Here is a 19,821-nt window from a genome sequence, read left to right as displayed (position 1 = left end):
ACTTTAATGACTATATAATTTCAGTCATGGATATGGATACACAGGATTTACCCGAATTTGTGTTTTATATGTTCATACACAACCTACATGTATATTGAAAATAATTGATTTTATATAAACATTTTGGAGTCTGAAAAAAAACCACGTATCCTTCTTAATTATTGACATATAGTTCAATGAATTTTTTAATCAATTTGCTTTGCTAATTCTTCTGAAATTTCTTTAAACCTGCTCGGTCCGATATTATATCAAATTATGCGTTTTAAACGATGATCACATGTGCTAAGTAAGTGTATATTAATAGACATTGCAGAGGTTCATACACTTTATATAAAAAGAATAGAATAATGAAACGCGCCATTTCAAAAGAGATCTTTTCTCGTAATTACGAGATAATTAACTCGTAATAACGAGATCTTTTGTCGTAATAACGAGATCTTTTCTCGTAATTACGAGATCTTTTCTCGTAATTACGAGATAAATAACTCATAATAACGAGATCTTTTCTCGTAATTACGAGATCTTTTCTCGTTATTACGAGATAATTAACTCGTAATAACGAGATAATTAACTCGTAATTACGAGATCTTTTCTCGCAATTACGAGATCTTTTCTCGTAATAACGAGATAATTAACTCGTAATTACGAGATCTTTTCTCGTAATTACGAGATCTTTTCTCGTAATAACGAGATAATTAACTCGTAATTACGAGATCTTTTCTCGTAATTACGAGATAAAAATATTTTTTTAAGTGGCCCTATTCGTCTTTCGTACTTCAGCTATTATCTGTAAAAATGTTTAGTCAATCGGACAGTTTGTGAGATATTGTGTTGTTAAAATTTTGGTGGAAGAAAAAATGAAAACTATGGGTCTAAGGAAACCTAACGAAAACGATAAGGTCTTCCGTTGGAAACGGAAGACTAGAATGATAATAATAAACTAGATTTTGACCCGTGCCTGCACGGGTTGACATTGCATATGATATAGGACATTTTCGAAATAGATATATCGACATACCGTATTGTTGACATTTATCTAACCAATCTTTAAGCCTACGATAATGCAATTAATTTCACTTCACTCTGCGTAGTTAGAATAATCTAACTGTGTCTTGGCATGGGCCTTCACCACAGTTAAAATGCCTCCCATATACCCGTAATGTAGCAAAAAATTGCAGAATCACTCCGAAACGATTTTGGAGAAAATTATTAATCACGCTGCATTGAAAATAACAGTCATATTATTTATAACAAACCATTTTGAGGCTGTAAATACCTTTCACCCAAAAATTTAATTCATAAATAATGAAGAATCAGGGACGGGAAGAATTCAACACTTTTTCACCAATTTTTTACTCGCTTCGAATTTACACACCTTGTTGACTTTCGGAACTTTCGTGATTTTTATATTAAATGCCCTGAGTAAGAGTTATCTCCCGTATTTCCTTTGGTGAACAGAATATATGACAAATTTTCAATGAAAATTTACACGTATTTGTGATATCGTTTCTGAGTTTATCCATACAAATGTGATATTGTGGAAACATAAAATAAAGAGCCTACCATGATTAAGCGTGAATGTAATACGCATGCGAAAGATTGTAAAATCCAAAAAATCCAAATGATTTCCGGATTTTCTAACGGAATTTTCGTTGATTATTAATTAGCGAAGCTTGATTGGGAAAAAATCAAAACAAATTGGTAATTCTCAAGTACCAATAATGTTTAAATATATAAAACAAAAGACAGTACTCTTCCGATTTCTCGGTATTAAAGCCCAAAATTTCGAGTCTATTATTTTAATATAGTAGTATTGAAGTGAAAGGAATTAATACGAATATAGAAGTGTATTCCGCTGAAGACGTCAGACCCTAATGATAAGAACATGGAAAAAGAAACAAAGCAATAAAAATAAGGTCTTCCATCAAATACAGAATACTTTAATTACATGTATGATAGGGACAAGATAAAAACCAACAACAATAAGGTCATGCATTGGAAATTACAAACGGGTTTGGGCTTTTTCTTTTTGATTTATTTAGTTGTAATGACTTTACGATGATAATCATTTTTAGTAAAAGTTTACATATGTTACTAACTTTTTGGTCAGACATACCCGCTACCACTTTCCCTTTTCACATGTTATCTTGTCAATGTATTAAAATTGACCTACGAATTAGCTGCAGGGGCACTTGTTACTGTATTGAAGTTTATGCCTAGAGTGTAGTACGATTACTAGAAATTACACAAGGTTTCTTAATTGAAATTATGTGGAGAACATTACTCTCATATATGCATTCATTTTTTAATTAACTTCTAATGATACTGTAAAAGTGGGGTGAAAATACAGAAATTCTGCAAATATTGTATTTCTTTGATGAATCATAGAGCAGTCTATGTTTACAATTGAAAATGTTAATGTAAATAAATATCAGCTAGAGTTTACCCGTAATTCTTAAAAGTTAATAGAAAAACAACATTAGGACTACCATTTTAGCATAACCGTTTTATTTGATGACGATGTTGATTTAATTAAACGTACCTACTTGACATGGGTTGAATAATTAGAGAGGTTAAGCATTTGAACGTGTACGTCTACGGGTACGTGTGGTGCTACAAGAATGTTTACCCGTACACGTACCAAACTTTAGGGTATGTTTAATAATCTGTACGTGTAAGCGAACGTGTAAAATCATTAGATTTGATAGTTTCAACATGTTCAGTTTATTCTAACTGTTTATTAAATAATTCTATGAATTTGATGAAACCAAAACCACAGTCTTCCTCAATTTATCGTCTGCTTTAATTAAAACAATGCTTGATAAACACAAAGTCCATATTTTTATTGAAAAATGCTACAAGTTTTCACCTCCGTGTACTTTTGATTCTACACGTTTTGTACAACTTGTAGATTTACGCGGTATGCAGAAATTATGACGTAATACACATATAATTAGGGGATTCCCCTAATTACACGTACTCGTACACGTACACGTTCAAATGCTTAACCTCTCTATTGTAAGTTTACGTACCTGCGCCATTTGCTATGTGGTAAGTGTGATTGTGGCCGCTTTCCATATATTGAATTCGCGCCTTGACCAAAACCTCTTTTATCTGCTTCATCCTTACTAAAATAAATGTGGATAATTGAAACTATTATGAATAGAAGTGCTTAGGATTTGCTGACTTAAGCAACTACCAGACAGACTTATAGAATTTGGTTTCCCTTGGTTGTATTACCGTTGTTATATAGCAGCATTTCCCCAATATTAGCATCCCTCCCGCGATATTGGCCTCTTTCTTCCCAGGGGGAAAAGGCTACTATATAGTAGACTGGCAGATTTCTTCCGACAACTGCTTATATGGTACACCTACCTAGCCATTAGCCAACTTTAGGCAAAGCGCTGTCTATCCAATATTTCATCCACTTATTTGTTTGTTATTCAATGATGATTTGACTTTGAATGATTGATGTGTTGATCGATTATAGATTCATTGATTGAATAATTTGATTGCACTGATTGCTGATATGATAGATTTATACTGATCAATTGATTGAACAATTACATTGCATTTGTTGTTGATCTGATGATTATCACTTATCTTATATTTTAGATGCGTACTAGTTATGCGTAAAGCGAATTTAGCCCGTCGTCCTAAAGTGCAACTTTATAAGCAAAAATCAACATTTAAGGTTGTGACTGTTAAAAAATGCTCTTCCAATAATTTGATTGGTATTTTAATTATAAATCACAATTGCAGACAAGGTACTAAATTAATGTAGATATAAAAATAAATCATTATGTTTTAAAATATCTAGTCTTATAACTTTAAAAAAAACCAAAATTTGATTACGCGCTTAAGAATTTTTAAGAATTATAATGGCCTTAATACAATGAAAAGCAAAAAAAAATTAAATGCTTTATGAATGCTTTAAAAGTAATTATCAAATAAAGTTGAGCGTGATAAAATCGTTCATAAAGCCTTTCGAGCTTTATAGAATTTGATAAGCACCGACAGTATTTAATCACCTCATAAAACTAAGGAATTATGACTTTTTTCTAAATGAATTGATTCACTGTTGAATTCATTCCCTAAATACCAAAGAAACAAGAGGCCCATGGGGCCACATCGCTCACCTGAGCAACAATGGCTTTATATGGGTGTTCAAAGGATAGGAGAGAAACTTGTAAGTTGTAAGAACTTGTTTCCAATCCTTTTGTGTTATTTACACAATAAAATATGTTCAAATCAATGGATATTGTGCCATATGGCCCCTCCGTAGAAAAACAAAAAAGGAATACCATAAAATAAACTGTATCCAAATTTTAGACTTATTTTCCTACACTTAATCTTTGACATTGTACCCCTATGAAATACCATTTTTACCAAAAATAAGATCCTATGCAAGATATAAAACTAAATTTTTGGTAGGGGTACACTGTTGACTTCAAATTCCCTTTATTTGAGTTTTGCCCCCTCACTTTCTTAAACGATCAAATTATATATGAGAATATGCATATATGTACATATTCATCTTCAACTACATTGTATTAGCTAGTTATTGTATTTTATTTAAAAAAATCCTATATGTGAAAAAAGAAAATTATAACTAAAGGTGCTCAAATTAAAACGTTCAACAATTTTATTGGTCCTCGGTATAATAAACAATTGTTGTTTACCAGGCGTGAACTCATGCGACGTTACATAACCTTACTCACTTGATCGATGAATACACTCGAATGAAAAATGTTATCATGTAATACATGTATGTTAAAAAGCTATTACATGTATAATCAATTGCATATGCGTCGGAACTCGGTGGAGGGGGGGGGGGGGTCCACTACACTTTTTTTTGGGCAAAGTTAGACAAAGTCGTACTCAAAATCTTTTTTTTTCTTGTCAAGATTTCTGAAAAGGTCTAGCCCCCCCCCCCCCCTCTCAATGAGCCTAAGACTGCAATGTATTGACAGGTATATCGCTCTATTTTACTAGGGCCCACCCTTTATTTTCATCTTTTATCAAAATCAACATTAACAAATGGCTACAAATCAAGATTATTTTCAGCTGTATTTTTTTTCTTAAGAATAGCGATAATACATTTATCCCCATAACATAATGTTTTAAACTGTTTTAAAGAGGTCGTTTTTATTTAATTGTGGCTGAAAAAGGAGGGGTCCCCACAACGTTGTTACAGCATGTCATCCTTTTAATTTTTCTGTACAAGTATTTAACGTTTAGGGAGACATTTCTAGTGATAAATCAAAAATTTCAGCGTCAATCGTAGAATTAAAAGCAAGATACAGAACTCGCGTACAATTCGGCTTGGTTTGAGTCAATTCTTTTGTTCACAAGAGTTAATTACATTCAACTTAAGATTTGTGAGCAAAGATCTGTATCTTGCTTATAATTTGAAACTTTACACAACTGAATATGTTTAGTAAAGAGAAAGTTGTAAACAATTAAAAAAGAAGAAACATGCACAAAAACAATTTATTTTTCATTGTTATATATATACATGTACCTATATATTTCTAGCAGCAAAATCAATTTCCGTTTAGACTGAAAATGCAGAGCATCTTACCAAACCATGTTGCATTATTATCGACCATAACGTAGAGATCGTACCGATTTACCAATAGAAGGTATACATAGTATTTATAATTTAATAAAATTATGTTGTTTGTGCATCAGATTTTGCTCATTTTACACAGGTATACAATTAACTGATTTACCGAAGTCTATATTTGATTCGATACGTAAAAATTCCAAAATACAGGCGATATTTCCCCTCAAGTTAAAAAGCATAAACGAATTTCACGTAAAACCACGGTCACGAGTGAAAATGTCAACGCATTGAAGGATTTAACCTCAATTTACTTCACTAAATCGGCACAAATATATTTAGCATGTTTCAAGTATCACTTCGCACGTAAACTGTTGCACAACAAGCAAATTCATCTTTGTCAGTTTGACCCGCTTGTCATACGTCAACATTCAAACATGGCTGCTTTATACCACAAAGAACTTTCGTTTTCGATATTGAATACCGAACCCGAAGTTATAAACTGATTGACCGCGATTATCTCTTTATTTTTATTTTCGTACATTACTCAGATTTGAAACAGAATTCGCCGATAATTTTTGCAATTTAAATTTTCCTTTCCATAAGGATTATTTATGCAAAATTTGACTCAGTAGTTCTTGAGAAGAAGATTTTTTTAAATGCACCCCCCTTTTTCTCTAGTTTCGAGGTTTTTTCCGTTTTAAATAAAGAAAGGTCTTTCATTTCTGCAATTTATAATCACCTTTCTATAGGGATGTTTTGTACTAAATTTGGTTAAAATTGGCGAAGTGGTTTTAGAGAAGAAGTTTAAAAGAAAAGTTTACAGACGGACGGACGGACGGACAGACAGACAGACGGACAGACGGACGACGGACAAAAGGTGATCAGAAAAGCTCACTTGAGCTTTCAGCTCAGGTGAGCTAAAAATGAAGCCGCAGCGATCTGTCTGATTATTGATTTTAACTGCATAATGATAAAGAACTAGACTCATATTTGTTATTCTTAAGTTAACGCTGATACAACTCATATCGTTAATTAATATCTGTGTTAATACAATAAAAAAGGTTTCTTATTTTCTAATATGAGAAAATGTTTTTTAAAACATTGGCGTGTTCGTTTATATAGCGAAAACAGAATTTCTGTTTTACTTTGGATATTTGTAAAATATCTTTGTTTCCTGTATATATACTAAAAAATAATTAAAGACCTACGACACGCCTGCACCAGAGTAACAGCTTAATATACATGTACCTTTGGTATTTCAACAGGTCTGATATGATTTCCGTATGCTAAAATTAAATTTACCTGATAGGTAATTATTGAGATATAAATTAAAAACCTACTTTCATTTTCGAAAACCAGCCCGAAATAGCAAAAATAAGAGTAAGGTGGTGGTCATACTTTGGTGGATCCAAGTCAGTGAGAGTTTGCATCAAAATATATGATTGCAATGAAATAATTATTAAATGGTTACGTAAAAAGTGAATATATTTACTGGGAACTTACTTAGAGTAAACACAGAAATTAAGATTTGACAAATGTTGAATAAATAAAAAGAGTCAATACGTTTCTTGAATGCACAATTTTAGTTTTGATGGATAGAAGCTTTTGAAGCAAGGACGCGGGTAAATAGTTTTGAGAAATTATTCAGGCATAAATCCTCTTGATATTCATTAAAATATGCCTATATAAAAGTAAAATAAAATTTTCTGTTCAAGTACTCTCAGTACTTTGATAAATTTCCTTATTGATTGACGTCTAGCTTCTATGGGCTTAGTGGCTGCTGTTAGTGGCTGCTAGCTTCAGTCTGGTCTCTGTCTCTTATGGTTCCAGAGGAGTAGCGATAACAAATATTTAGTATAAAAGGGCAATAACTCTGTAAGTTCTGGGAGTTTTTTGACACAGGGTCAATATTGGTACCATAACTTTTAATGAGCAATTACATAAAGTTTATTGTTTGGATAATTCTAATAACAAAAATGTGACCTTGAGGTAAATGGAAAAAAAGAAGAAGAAAAAACTATAAAGTAATCAAGATATCTTTCACCTGAAAAGTGGAAAGACATAATCTGGTGCTTGGATCTGCCACTTTAACCTCTGACAATTTATAAAAAATACAAAACGTTGTAACTGGTTCTATAAAAATCGTAACATCGACATATATTTTTTTTAAAAAAGCGTTTACTAAGATTTTAAAAACAAAGAACCATTTAAAAGCAAAAACTCATTGTAACCATATTTTTTGTTGTGCTATTATTCAATAGGATAAGAATCGATTGAACGATACAAATTCAATGCTGTCCTACAGATGTACAATTGCAAATATTACCTTGATTGGGATGTCCTAGAACTTTGTGCACTGCCTAGCTGTTTCCTCTCATTGCTAAAGTGTCCACACAAAAAAGATGAATGAATCAAAATTATCTTTAAAGACACAATCTTCGAAAAATTTACTTTTTGATCTACTACATGCAGTAAATTTAAATTTGAATAATCGCCAAGTTTAAAGAATTTTTTTAAGGTGGCTCTATACACCACTTTTTGATGACGCAGTACGCAAAAAAGTAAGTCTGGAAGCGTGCAATTCCGGTACTGGCTGATTTAAGCTGAGGCGAATTGTATGGGGACCGCTCTTTTAAAAAAATTGTTACATGAATAGTCTTATATTTAATTTGTTAATTGGAAAAATAATTACTTACAAGTAATGTGGTCTGTCACACTTTCACGTTGTGTCGTATTATTTATCGAAATAAATAATAAAACCAAGTATAATTTTTTAAATAGTTTCTTTCCGACCATCGACATCTTATATTACAGCGTAGTGCAGTGGGTTCACTACAAACCTGTATGTCATGGGTTCGAATCCCGTTGAGGACATTAAAAAATTTTCAATTTTCCAAAATTTTCCAAAACGTATTTTTGGGTTGAATACTGTGAAAGAAAATTCTAAACCGGCGAAAGTATTTCAATTTTAATATACTTTAATCCACACTTATATTGACAGATGTTCCTTACGACCATAAGTGGATTGGAGGGTGGCTTTGAATTTCTCTCAGGTTGGGATACATAAATCCTATTAGTTAATTTTCCCCTTTATTTATTTGACTTAGTTTGCATTAAAGCGAATAAATTCACTTATATAGGCCTATAATGAAATATGTATGTATTTATCATTCCATCATGATATACTCAGAAATAAAAAGTCCCCAAGATGTTGGGGCCTTAGGGACTTAGGAACGATAACTCCTACCTGAGGAACTTTCAAACCAAATAAAATTTAAAATATTTTTTGTGTTTATTTGCAATGATTTTCATTCAAATTTTTTATGTTACAGTTATTAAAATACATTTTCTCATAACACCAAGCAGCTTTTTCAGATGATTTGTCAACAGAGTAAGAACATTTGAAAAATTATGTTTTGGGGAAAGACTAAACAAAATTGCAATGATAACATTTTTGAATGTTAAGAAGTGTTATATTTACTTTTAGGTGTCAGAAGGAAATATCAATCATATGACAAACTTTTTAAAAATTATTTTACAAAAATAGGAAAAAACTTTTAAAAATTCTTTTAAAATACCTATAGTACCCCTATCATTATTTTAATATTTGATTAAGTTTATGTTTTGTGGTCTTCTATTGAAAATTGGAATAAACTGTGGGTGTATAGAGCCACCTTAAGATTCGTTGCAACCAATATATTCAATTTATTGTTAAACATTACAGAGTATATGATTCTGATTAAAGTCATTAAAGAAAAATAACTAAAGAGGCATGGAAGATATATCTCGAAAAAGAATAATATGACAGTATACACAACAAGAAAAGGGAACAAAAAAGTAGAACTTGTCTAGTTGAAAACCGTTTTTGCCTTAGAAGTGATGCACTAGGGTCCATGCATGTAATGATCAGCAGCTGTCTTCAAACTTGAATTTACGAGGATTTCAAAGTGATAAATAACAAACTTTTGAACGAATTGATTCATCATTTCTAATAAGCAGAGTAATAACAATTATAGTGTTGTTTTTTGCATGCACTACGCCTCCGGCTCATGCATGATATTTCAAACCTCTACTAGACTACTACTATTCAGGCAAAGTACCCACAAGACACAACAACACGTTTTGATGAGTAGTTTACATACGTGCTTTTTTGGCTTGAGAACCTTTCCAACCCACTTTTCCATTGCCCAAACATTCTTTCTGAATTCATTTCTTTACCCTTCAGAAATGCTTATCCGAGCTGAAAAAAAGATTATGATACATGTAATTTGGAAGTTGTTAATGTTAAAATAGAAAGAAAGTATAAAGTGTTGCTGTGGAGTTGTTTTTGTTTCCTATCAGTAAAACTGGTAGTGTAATCATCGACTTCGTCGATCTGCCCTATTTCAGTCATGCTGTGTTAAGTTGTTTTTATTTTTTTTTCTTCTGTTTTGGCCCGGAAACTGAATTTAAAACATGCTGTGTAGCTTTGTAGTAGGAAATCACATATTAAGTTTAAAGTTTGTTGAGATTAATAAACGGTTAATGATAAAAAAAATATTAATAATAATTTCAAACGAATATATGTAAAACCGGTCAAAACTGGCTCATACTTTACCGACATGTTGTTTTGGATAAAGAGTGTGAAATGACCTTGAAACATTGTTTAGGTCAAACGTTAATATTATAGCAAACGTCGTGTTAGCGGGTTATATAAAATTATGTAATTTTTTCTGCAATGGTCGCTACCTTGATATCCCAAATGAATCACCGAAAGAAAGCATTTTATTGTCTAAATGAATGTACATTAGAATTATGTGTATAAGAATAAATTATTACTCTCAGAAAAGAGAAGGCGGTTGACGTATAAGCCAGGTTTGACCGTAAAGAATGAAATTTAAAGTCCTAAATAGGATTATTCACATAGGTTATGTGATTTTTTTCTGCAATGATCGCTACCTTCATAACCCGCACAAATCATCAAAGAAAGCATTTTATTGTTTATATAAACATCTTTCTTTTAACTAATTTATAAATTGATTATAAAAAGTTAGTAAAATTCACTAAATTACTGTTAATGTACAGAAGTACGTTAGCTAAAAGAAACAGCCAAAGCGTCTCCTGTGAGACATAGAGTCTGACATTATCATGATGATTATTTTGTGCAGTCTGTCATATTTTTTAGGTCCCTGTAAGTTTCAACCAATCGATAAACAGGATGTTTTAATTTCAGTCCTGTCACTTTCTTGTTAGTTTCAGCCGCTGTAGATTTCTACGAATCCATAAACGGAGCGGGTACATTTCAGTCTGGCTGTCTCTACTATATAGAGCTATGAATTAACTGTAAGTTTCCGTAAGAAATAGAGGAAAGAATACTTGGTAGATATAAATATATGTATGTTAAAGGGACATATACACAATTTGAGCTCAAAATTGGTTAATCTTATTTTTTTCATTTTTTTATGTCTAGAATGGTTAAAATGGGTAATGTTAATGCTTGATCAAAACATATCGAGTTACAAGCAAAATACAGAAATTGAAATTCCTTGTATTTTATACATGTACTAGGCTCAGGACTTGTTTATGTTTATTCATATGTGTTGTACTGATAAAATTTTTAATCGAATGTTATTTCTTTCGTTAAAGATACTCAGACTTATTGAGACGAATAGAATAGTAGCTGATCCAAGAAAGATAACTCTCAGTTATCTCTTGGTTTCACATGTATAATTTAGAGTTATCGTTCCTAGTTCATCGCGCAATCGTTTATGCGCAACAGTCAGCTTCCTTTTTGGATATCGCCTTCAAGAGGTAGTCATTCATTCCCTCCCTCCCACCCTCCCCTTTATGAAACATTTATGCATTGTATTATATAGTACTGTAGTGTTGTTGTGTGCTGCTGTTTTTTAGGGTCTTCCGTCTCCAACGGAAGACCCTCTTGTTTTTCTTCGGTTTCTTTTTAATATTATTTTATTTTTTATTTTTTTTCTGACTCCTTCTCGGCTTTATATCTCAAAAAGTTTTCATCCGATTTCAATGAAATTTTCAGAGCTTTTGTGAGGTTACCGTGTCTCAAAGATGATAAAGTTTCAGCATTTACGTCACTTCCGTTCAAATTTGGCGGCCATTTTTAAATTAAAAAAAAGGGATTTTGTCCGGAAGAAATCTCCGTAAACTTTAAAGATATCGCTTTGTAATTTTTACTGATGATAGATGTATCAATTCTATAATGTACTGGGGGGTTTAAAATTTTGTTCATTAATTTTGCTCAAAACCGGAAGCAGTTCCAATTTTTGAAAATTTTCATTTTCTTTAACAAAATAAGACAATACTTCAGTCTTATAGAACTTGCCATTGTGAATTCAAATCTGAAATCCGTTTGAAAATCGGACGATGCATTACAGAGATATCGGGGTTTAAAAATTGATCTTTCCGGAAATTTTGATTCCGCGTCCTTGGTTTAAAAAATAGCGTAATGTTCAAAGTAAAATTAATTCGTACCAAAAATAATTGTTAAGTCGTACTTGAACACATTCGAATTTTTTTGTCAAGTCGTTCTTGAAATCAAAAAGGTTTTTGTTAATTCGTACTTAAAATCATTCGGATTTTGTTAAGTCGTACCAGGAATAATTCGATTTTTTCATCTTTTTATTTTAGTTACTCTTGTTGTTGGTTTAAGAGCTCTGCATCTTACAGGAACTTCCGGCTTTATTTCCGACATTAACGGAAGACCCACTCGTTGCTTTGCAACGAGCTTTGCTCTAGTTTTATATATAATTTTAGGTAATGTCGTGTCGTACTCTTTCCTGTCAAATCCATACTGCGTCATGGCTTTACACAAATTCCAGGGAGTCGATGTTTTTCCTGCATCAGATATTCTTTTATGTAGCCGAATTTTGCATGAAGCCCCGCCGCAGATTCTGTTTATTTCCAGTGTCTCTGGCCAATAATATGGGCTTCCGTCATTTTGTCATTGTCATTGTTTTTCTACGTCATATACTATTGAAAAAGTCGGCGTAGACCATTATGCATAATACATTGATTGACATTGAACGTTTGTCATTTAACCATATTGAACATTTATCAAACTTCATCGATTATCTTTGTTGTGACCGTTGTTTAACCATTGATACCTCAATTCATTGTTCATTGAAGTCTTATTCTATATATTGTATTCTTTGCCATTTATTAAACTACTAAAGTAAAGCCATGACAAAAAACAGCCAACAGACGCGTTTGTTATTCTATTCTGTTGAAATAAATGTATTACTAATAACGCCAGAAGGCGATCCTTTATGATATACATTTAGATATTGTAACTGCGTTTCTGCGGGATAGTCTTTTTTTATAGAATTAATATTATGCTTATTTTTATGAATTAAAAGTGAATTTGCATGAAGAAATATGTTTTATGCCTTTTGAAAAATAAAACTTATTTTGTGTTTTACTTGTAAATGTAAAGTAGGCCATAGAATGTCGTGTTATGCGCGTTTTATCGAGACTATTATCTATTCGGAAAAGTTCGGAGTTTTTCATTCTTTTCTTCTTGTTTGTTTATGTACATGTATTATATTTCGATGTGAAATATAGTAGAAAAATATCATGATATGACATCCATATTAACTATTTACGCAAAAAATACGAAAGAACTGAAAATTTGAATTGATCTGAAAATTTTAGCTGACCTGATTTATTTTTAATTCTTTTGAGAACCTCGTGCAATTAAAAGAACCATATTTATCTTCATAAACTGAACACATGCAACACAAAAAAATCAAAATGGTTTGAAATACATAATCTCCAAGAGAATAATGAAGAGTTGAACTTTGTAATAGAATAATGTAAAAATCAATGACTTCTCCATTACTACATGTACATACTATGGCAATGCATGGTCATATACTATTACCGTTAGAAATACTTTTTGCGGACAAATTGACGCTTGCGTCAATATAATTTCTTGTGAACATATTGAAATAGTTGATTTTGTTTGCCTCGGGTCATTTTTTGTCAGAGAAACGGAAATATCTTAGAATTAGGTTATTTGTATAAAAAATATATATATATAAGACTCGAGCTTTACATTCAATGGATTCTTACCTCTGTATCTCGCTTAGTACTTGAGTTCTAACATTTTTTGGGTCAGTTATTCAAAATGGACGAGTAAACCGTTTTAGTAAACAAATCAAGTATAAAAGTTTGATCTTAAATCCAATTCAGGTCTCTTTAAATCACAATTAATGTATTTTGAAACGACAGTATTCACAATGTAGGAACGGAAGTGTACAGTTTTGGGGAGCGCTATTTATTTAACAAATTGACATTTTGTTAATCAATGTCCAGGGTCACATTTCAAGATTGATATAATGGATCTTACGAGCACAATACAATCATAAGGACCAAATTGATGATATATATAAAACATGGAAAACGTTTTGACCCAGCGTTAAATCTTTTGCAAATACATGTAAGTGTGAAAGTCCGTCAGAATATCATGAGCTTTTATTATTTCATACTGTACGCGAAGCGCAAAACCGTCAGGATTTTATGCATGTGATACTAGTATAGCATAGCGAAGTTTTATGTCGGGGGATAGGTTAATTCAACAGAATTACGTTTAATTAAATGATATAACTATTTCAAATAATTAACATCCAATAAATTTAATTCAAAAATATTCCATTGATTATATAAATTGAATTATACAAGAGATACAAGTCATTTAAGCATATTTACATATACATGTATACTTGCAGAACAATGTGGAATAGGTAGATCACAATTACGTTTGTAAAGATGAGATCTCATAAAGTTTATGTTTAAATGCACAATGTTTTTTAAGTAATATTGAGATAGTTTTCAAAAATCAGTTACAAAAGTTTATGATGTTAAATGTTCCAACGACCGACTTCTAATGGGAGATGATGCTTGCTTTTCATAAAAATTTATCCATTCTTTTCAGGTAATACATGTACGTTTAAAAATTCTTCACATACAAACTTTTGTTTCATTAACTCTGTAAGTGAGACCTTTGTTAGAGTTGTTAAAACTAGAGGAGGTTCTGATCACACTCCATGTTTTTGAGCAAAATACCTTATCATCGCTATGTCTTGTTTATTGATCAGTTTAGTGCCCCCCCACCCATGCACCTCCCCAAGTGATTTTACATTTGCAGTCCACAATCATCAGGTTTTCTGTTAATAAAAATATTAAATGAATTTTCTTTAAATTTTCAACGACCAAATAACTGTCTATACTCTGCAACTTCCACGCAATTAAGCGACAATTGCATAAAACTGCTGACATGTATTGCTTTCCTGAAAAATGATTTATGCATATACGTATCTGAAAAAAAACAATTACAGATTTTGTAGGAAATGAAACTTTCAATTCCAAGGGATTGTGATCATCTCATTGTTTTTTTTTAATTTACTTTTAAGTACATGTATAAACGATAATCATATGATAAATGCACAGACTAGCAGTTCATTTTTACAGAACACAACCTCTAACACAGGGACAGGTGTCGCCACAAAATGGAGGATTTCGTTCAGCGTATGAAGCAGTTGATTTTCTTCGCTTCGGGGACGGGAGCAGGTATTTTCAAATATATTTACCGCACATCAGACAACGTTAACTAGTCAGATATTGGTTTGAGTGTTTTATGCGTGTAGGATTCTCAATCACTTCGAAGCAATTTGGCCGATTTCAAATTCATGGTAATCGAGTTGTCAACTTCTGCATGATTTCAAAATGAACGACTTGCTTTGGGTTACAGGCAGTTGAAACATTCCAATAATTAATAAGAATCTTTAAAAGTGCAATAACTGAATCTTAAAAGCTCTTAGGAAAAATTAATAGAACAATTTTAACAAGAGCTTTGACTTTGGGTAGTTTTGTTAAATAGCAATGTGACGTATGCCTGTCTATTTCATTGTCAGCCACTCAGCCATAGCTCTCTGAAATCAACAAGATTTGCTGGCTCCCTCGTGTCATTATGACCACGCCCATCGGGTATCTGCACATAACCAACAATATTATATGGGGTAAGTTACTTGTACCATAGCTTGGTGAGTTTTCTGTTGTTAAAAGTGTGGGTTATTTGTACATACCCCACACTTTTTTTTTAACTCCGCCCACTATCTCGAGTAAAAACAACATCAACAAAGTTGTTTTTAGCGCGTCCATAATACTCCACAGTAAGAGCTTCCTCCAGATCAAAATTGCCAAAACTCAACACGGATAAATGACTCGACTAACTTAGTTCGTCGTATAAATCTCATTTTTAGCTCGAGTCAAAACAATATCGGCAATGGCTTTGTCAGAAAGACTCTATTTTAATATTCCTCTCCATGTATAAGTAGAGAAACGTGTGTTAAATGAAATAGGGGTATCTTGTTTAAAGGTTTCATAGAAAGTCAGTCACGTGATAGGAAAGCGTTTGAATAGAAGACTTGTTTTGTGGACAGAGTGAATAGCGATAGCCAATCGAATTTGACATTTTCCATTCACGGTTTCGCGACATGCATTTCTCAAATAATATTTTTTTTTATTGCTTATTAGTTGATTTTGTTCAAAATATATATGTACATTTTTTTCAGCCCCTTTTAAAAAACATACATTGATACAGAGTATCAAATAAGATTTTTAAAAAACTAATAACCTTCATCAATTTAAATTTAATTTCAATTCTTTAAACTGAAGCATTGCACAATTTAGGGTTCGTAAATATAAGATTGTGGTAATACGTTTAATTCTTTGAAGCAAAGTCGGAAAATGAACAAACATGAAATAAAAATAAAATAATGAGAAGTCAATCTATTCATTAGGGCTATGAATTTTAAAAAAATGAAGAATGATTAATCTTTGTCGGGGATAGGAAGTCATTTTGGAAATTCACGAAGTACAATGTACATATATAAAGACCAACGCGTTGGCACCGTATAGTTTAGAGGCAAGTGCACTCCCGATATTACTATGATAATAAGATATAATGAATAATCGTAAACTATGGTACAAGAATTCGTGTCAGCTTTAAACTGCAAATCAGAGCTACCCGCACACACCTGTAAGGGCTACCCGTACAGTAAACAATATCGAGACATGATTAGAAAAGCTTTAAATGTGAACGTGTTGTTTCTCTTTTCATATAATAAACTTTTTTGTCTGAAAGTTAACATATTAGAAAGATATTTATTTAACAAGAAACATTATTTCTTTGTCGAAACAAACGAGAAACAAGTTTCTGAGTATTGTGATTCAATTTCTTCTTGGATTTTTGTACTGGTTTTATCCAATAAAAATATTAGCCAAAAGAAATTTCAAGATTTTAAAAAAGAAATGAAGAGTACAGACTTACTCTTGTTTATTACAGTACAAAGTAAAAATTTTGTTTCCCCAGAAATTTATTGTTCACGTTTTTCATCTCCGATCAAAAACTGTACGCAGCGCAACATGTTCTCTCTCTTCGATGAACTGGGTTGCGTTCAAGATCATAGCCGCTACGTACATGTAGGGCTACGTAGTTGAACGATAAGCTAGCCTAGCCGCTTCGTAGATATTCGTAGCCTAAATATTTTATGCTAGGCATCAAATTCAAGATGGCCACCTTAGTAACCACTTTATAACAAACATGAAATCTATTTATTTAGTGATATTTTATTCGTCTTTTAGGTTATAATAAATTTAAACATGTATATTTCCGCTTGAAATTAACAAATTATGTCGATGTAATTAGTCTTTAGTTGAATATTTCCAATCTGCGGCCTAGCGGTCCGTTCAACAGACCTTGATATCTACGACCTAGCGGCTAGGCTAGCTGCTACCATCTTGAACGCAGCCCTGCACTACCAAGAACTGTACACTTCCGTTCCTACACTGTAGTATTTCACAGATAAAAGATTGATTGGTTGAAGTTTTCATGTTACCATGCTACATGTATATGTTATCACGAACCTTCTTCCACTGCAGTTGTTTTGGTTTCCTCACATTTCTTTGGTGTCTTGATGAGTTCAGAATGATGCCTGGACCAGTCGGTTTTCAGTAGTTTTGGAGTAGAAGAGCTAGTATAACATTCTTAACGTTAGCAACCCAAGTAAAATTCCTTTGTTTTTTTTTTAAATGGATTTGACGTAAAAGGGTTGGAGAATCAGTGCGTGAAGGAGGTAGAGCTTGATTAGTCAATTTTAAAACGCAGTACATTTAAACTGCCTGTTTAATCATTTTTCATTTTGATGATCTTTTAGGGTGTTTTTGGTTAATTCATTTATCTACATGAACACAATTTTATCTTACCTGACTTACTGAAAGGTATCTGAAGAAATAACATAACGATATGCAGAACTGTTTACAATGAAATGCAGTTTCTAAATGTCATCGGCACCGATACGCAACCATCCTTATATAATGCAGATGACAAATAATTTATGTACGTCTACTGACACAGAATAGAAACTGGCTGCATTTTTAGATTGACCATTTAGCTGTCATCTTTGATAAAATGTAATGACTTCTAAGGCAGGGGTTGTGGCTTGAAGGTTGTATATCATGTTTGAAAATTTTACTATTTTACTCTGCTCTTGAGTTTTAATGAAAGAAATGAGCAGTTTCTAAAAACAAACAGTCAATTTACTGAATGTTAAATTTTATAAAAACGTCTTTTAAAACTGCAAGTAGAAAATTAAGTCATCCGGGAATCAGGACCAACTGCTATAAAGTCGAAGATATACATTTCTTCATTCAGGACAATCTTCTCAATCATCTTTTAGACAGTATCAATACTCAGCTATACACCGTAATGGCTTTTTACCCACCCGTAGAACTAGCACTGGAACGCTTATAAGTTATAGAAAAAACATTGGACTGTAAACACATGTTAAGAACCTAAGTGCAGTTGTTGATGATAAGGCACATGCATACAGATATATGCAATTAACCAAAGTTCTAAGTTGTCATCCTAAATTTCTGAATATATGAAATAAACGATACGCAAAAGTTTGTTTTCTAAATTATTATGCATGTTTCTATTAAATACTGTGTGAAAATTGGCTAATTGCCTCTCGTGTTCTTAATGCTAACAAACCCTGACAAAACAAATTCTAAATATTGAAAAATAAAATCCAGCAAAACAAGACAAGTAAAATACACACTTTTAGCATTGAAAGTATTCATTTGTCTTGCCATTGGGATGACTATATTTCACTTGTTAAAAAGTACGTAGTAATCTTAATCAGTTGCGAATTGAGATCACGTCCTATTTTTGGATTATACTGAGTTACCAATTAAAAAGACATCACACTTATTGCAGAGGAAAATATTTTCATAAGTTTGTTTAAATAGATTGCTTATTATTTAGAACAATGTCGAAAATGAAAAAAATTTAATTTTAATAAAAAAGATTTTTTTCTGTCGAAAGAACAATGCAGCATTAACATTCTAACGGTTCTGGCTATTACATTGTACCACATATGTTATTCTTCACATTTTAAGTGTTTTTGATTGTTAGTAAAGACTAAGATCGTGGGCAAATGCTATTAGTCGAATTCTTATCGCTTTTTGTACCGTCCGCTCAAGGTATCAATCATCATATATTTTTTTTCAATTGTTCGTTTTTAGAAAGTACGATTTTTCCTGGTATTAATCAAATCTGTTATTTCATTCAAAGATTTCATGTCATGTCGTCTTGCAGCTTCTGGAAAGTATCCTCATTTCTCTCACATCAAATGATTTCTTCGGTCGCCCGGATCGTGGCAAATTCTCTTCGCTGAGAATATTGCTGACGAAAGGAGTACCCGGTACTTTGCTTCATGCCAGACATTTTGACACTGTCAATCTTTTTTTTTTTAAATGCATCAGAAAGAGCGGATACGTACGTTTTTATCTCTTGTCAACGCTTTTCCCCTTCGACCCATCTTTGTTAATGTAAAGATTTCCCAAAATTTACAGACGATAATGAAATGACATAAGTCATGTTGTATATTATCACGTGATAGTTGTTTAAATAACTCGGAGATTTCCTTTTACAATAGGTGGATCATAGATTTTATTGTAAAATACGAAACTAGATTTGTTTAAGGTTGCCATTTTGATTTTTTAATGTTTTTATCTTTGTGCAACAAATTTGGCCAGAAACAAGCCTGTACAAGAAAGTTTACATTCTTATCCTCAAATGTACGAGTAGCCACACAACCCCTTAAGAATTGATACAGAAAAATAAAAATATTTATTCGTTTGATAGAGGAGCAGACTGCTGTTTGTTGACATTCGCTGTTGAT

At 32.1% G+C, this 19,821-nt stretch overlaps 1 protein-coding gene across 1 annotated transcript in view; it reads right to left on the bottom strand.

Annotated features, from left to right (window-relative positions):
* The window catches only part of LOC136271615 (early endosome antigen 1-like), a 44,578-nt gene extending 26,934 nt beyond the window's left edge, over positions 1-17,644 (bottom strand). The window contains exons 1-4 of the mRNA XM_066071974.1: positions 17,504-17,644; positions 9,712-9,809; positions 7,896-7,949; positions 3,033-3,128 (exon numbers count right to left, since the gene is read on the bottom strand). Of these exons, the coding sequence (XP_065928046.1) occupies positions 3,033-3,128; positions 7,896-7,949; positions 9,712-9,779 (218 nt within the window). The 5' untranslated portion in view covers positions 9,780-9,809; positions 17,504-17,644. The remainder of the gene's footprint in view (positions 1-3,032; positions 3,129-7,895; positions 7,950-9,711; positions 9,810-17,503) is intronic.
* Between the last annotated feature and the right edge of the window lie 2,177 nt (positions 17,645-19,821).

Source organism: Magallana gigas, chromosome 2 (genome assembly GCF_963853765.1).
Source record: "Magallana gigas chromosome 2, xbMagGiga1.1, whole genome shotgun sequence".
In the NCBI taxonomy this organism is placed as follows: Eukaryota; Metazoa; Mollusca; class Bivalvia; order Ostreida; family Ostreidae; genus Magallana; species Magallana gigas.
The sequence above is the reverse complement of the archived record's forward strand: the minus strand, read 5'-3'. Positions and strand labels throughout refer to the sequence as shown.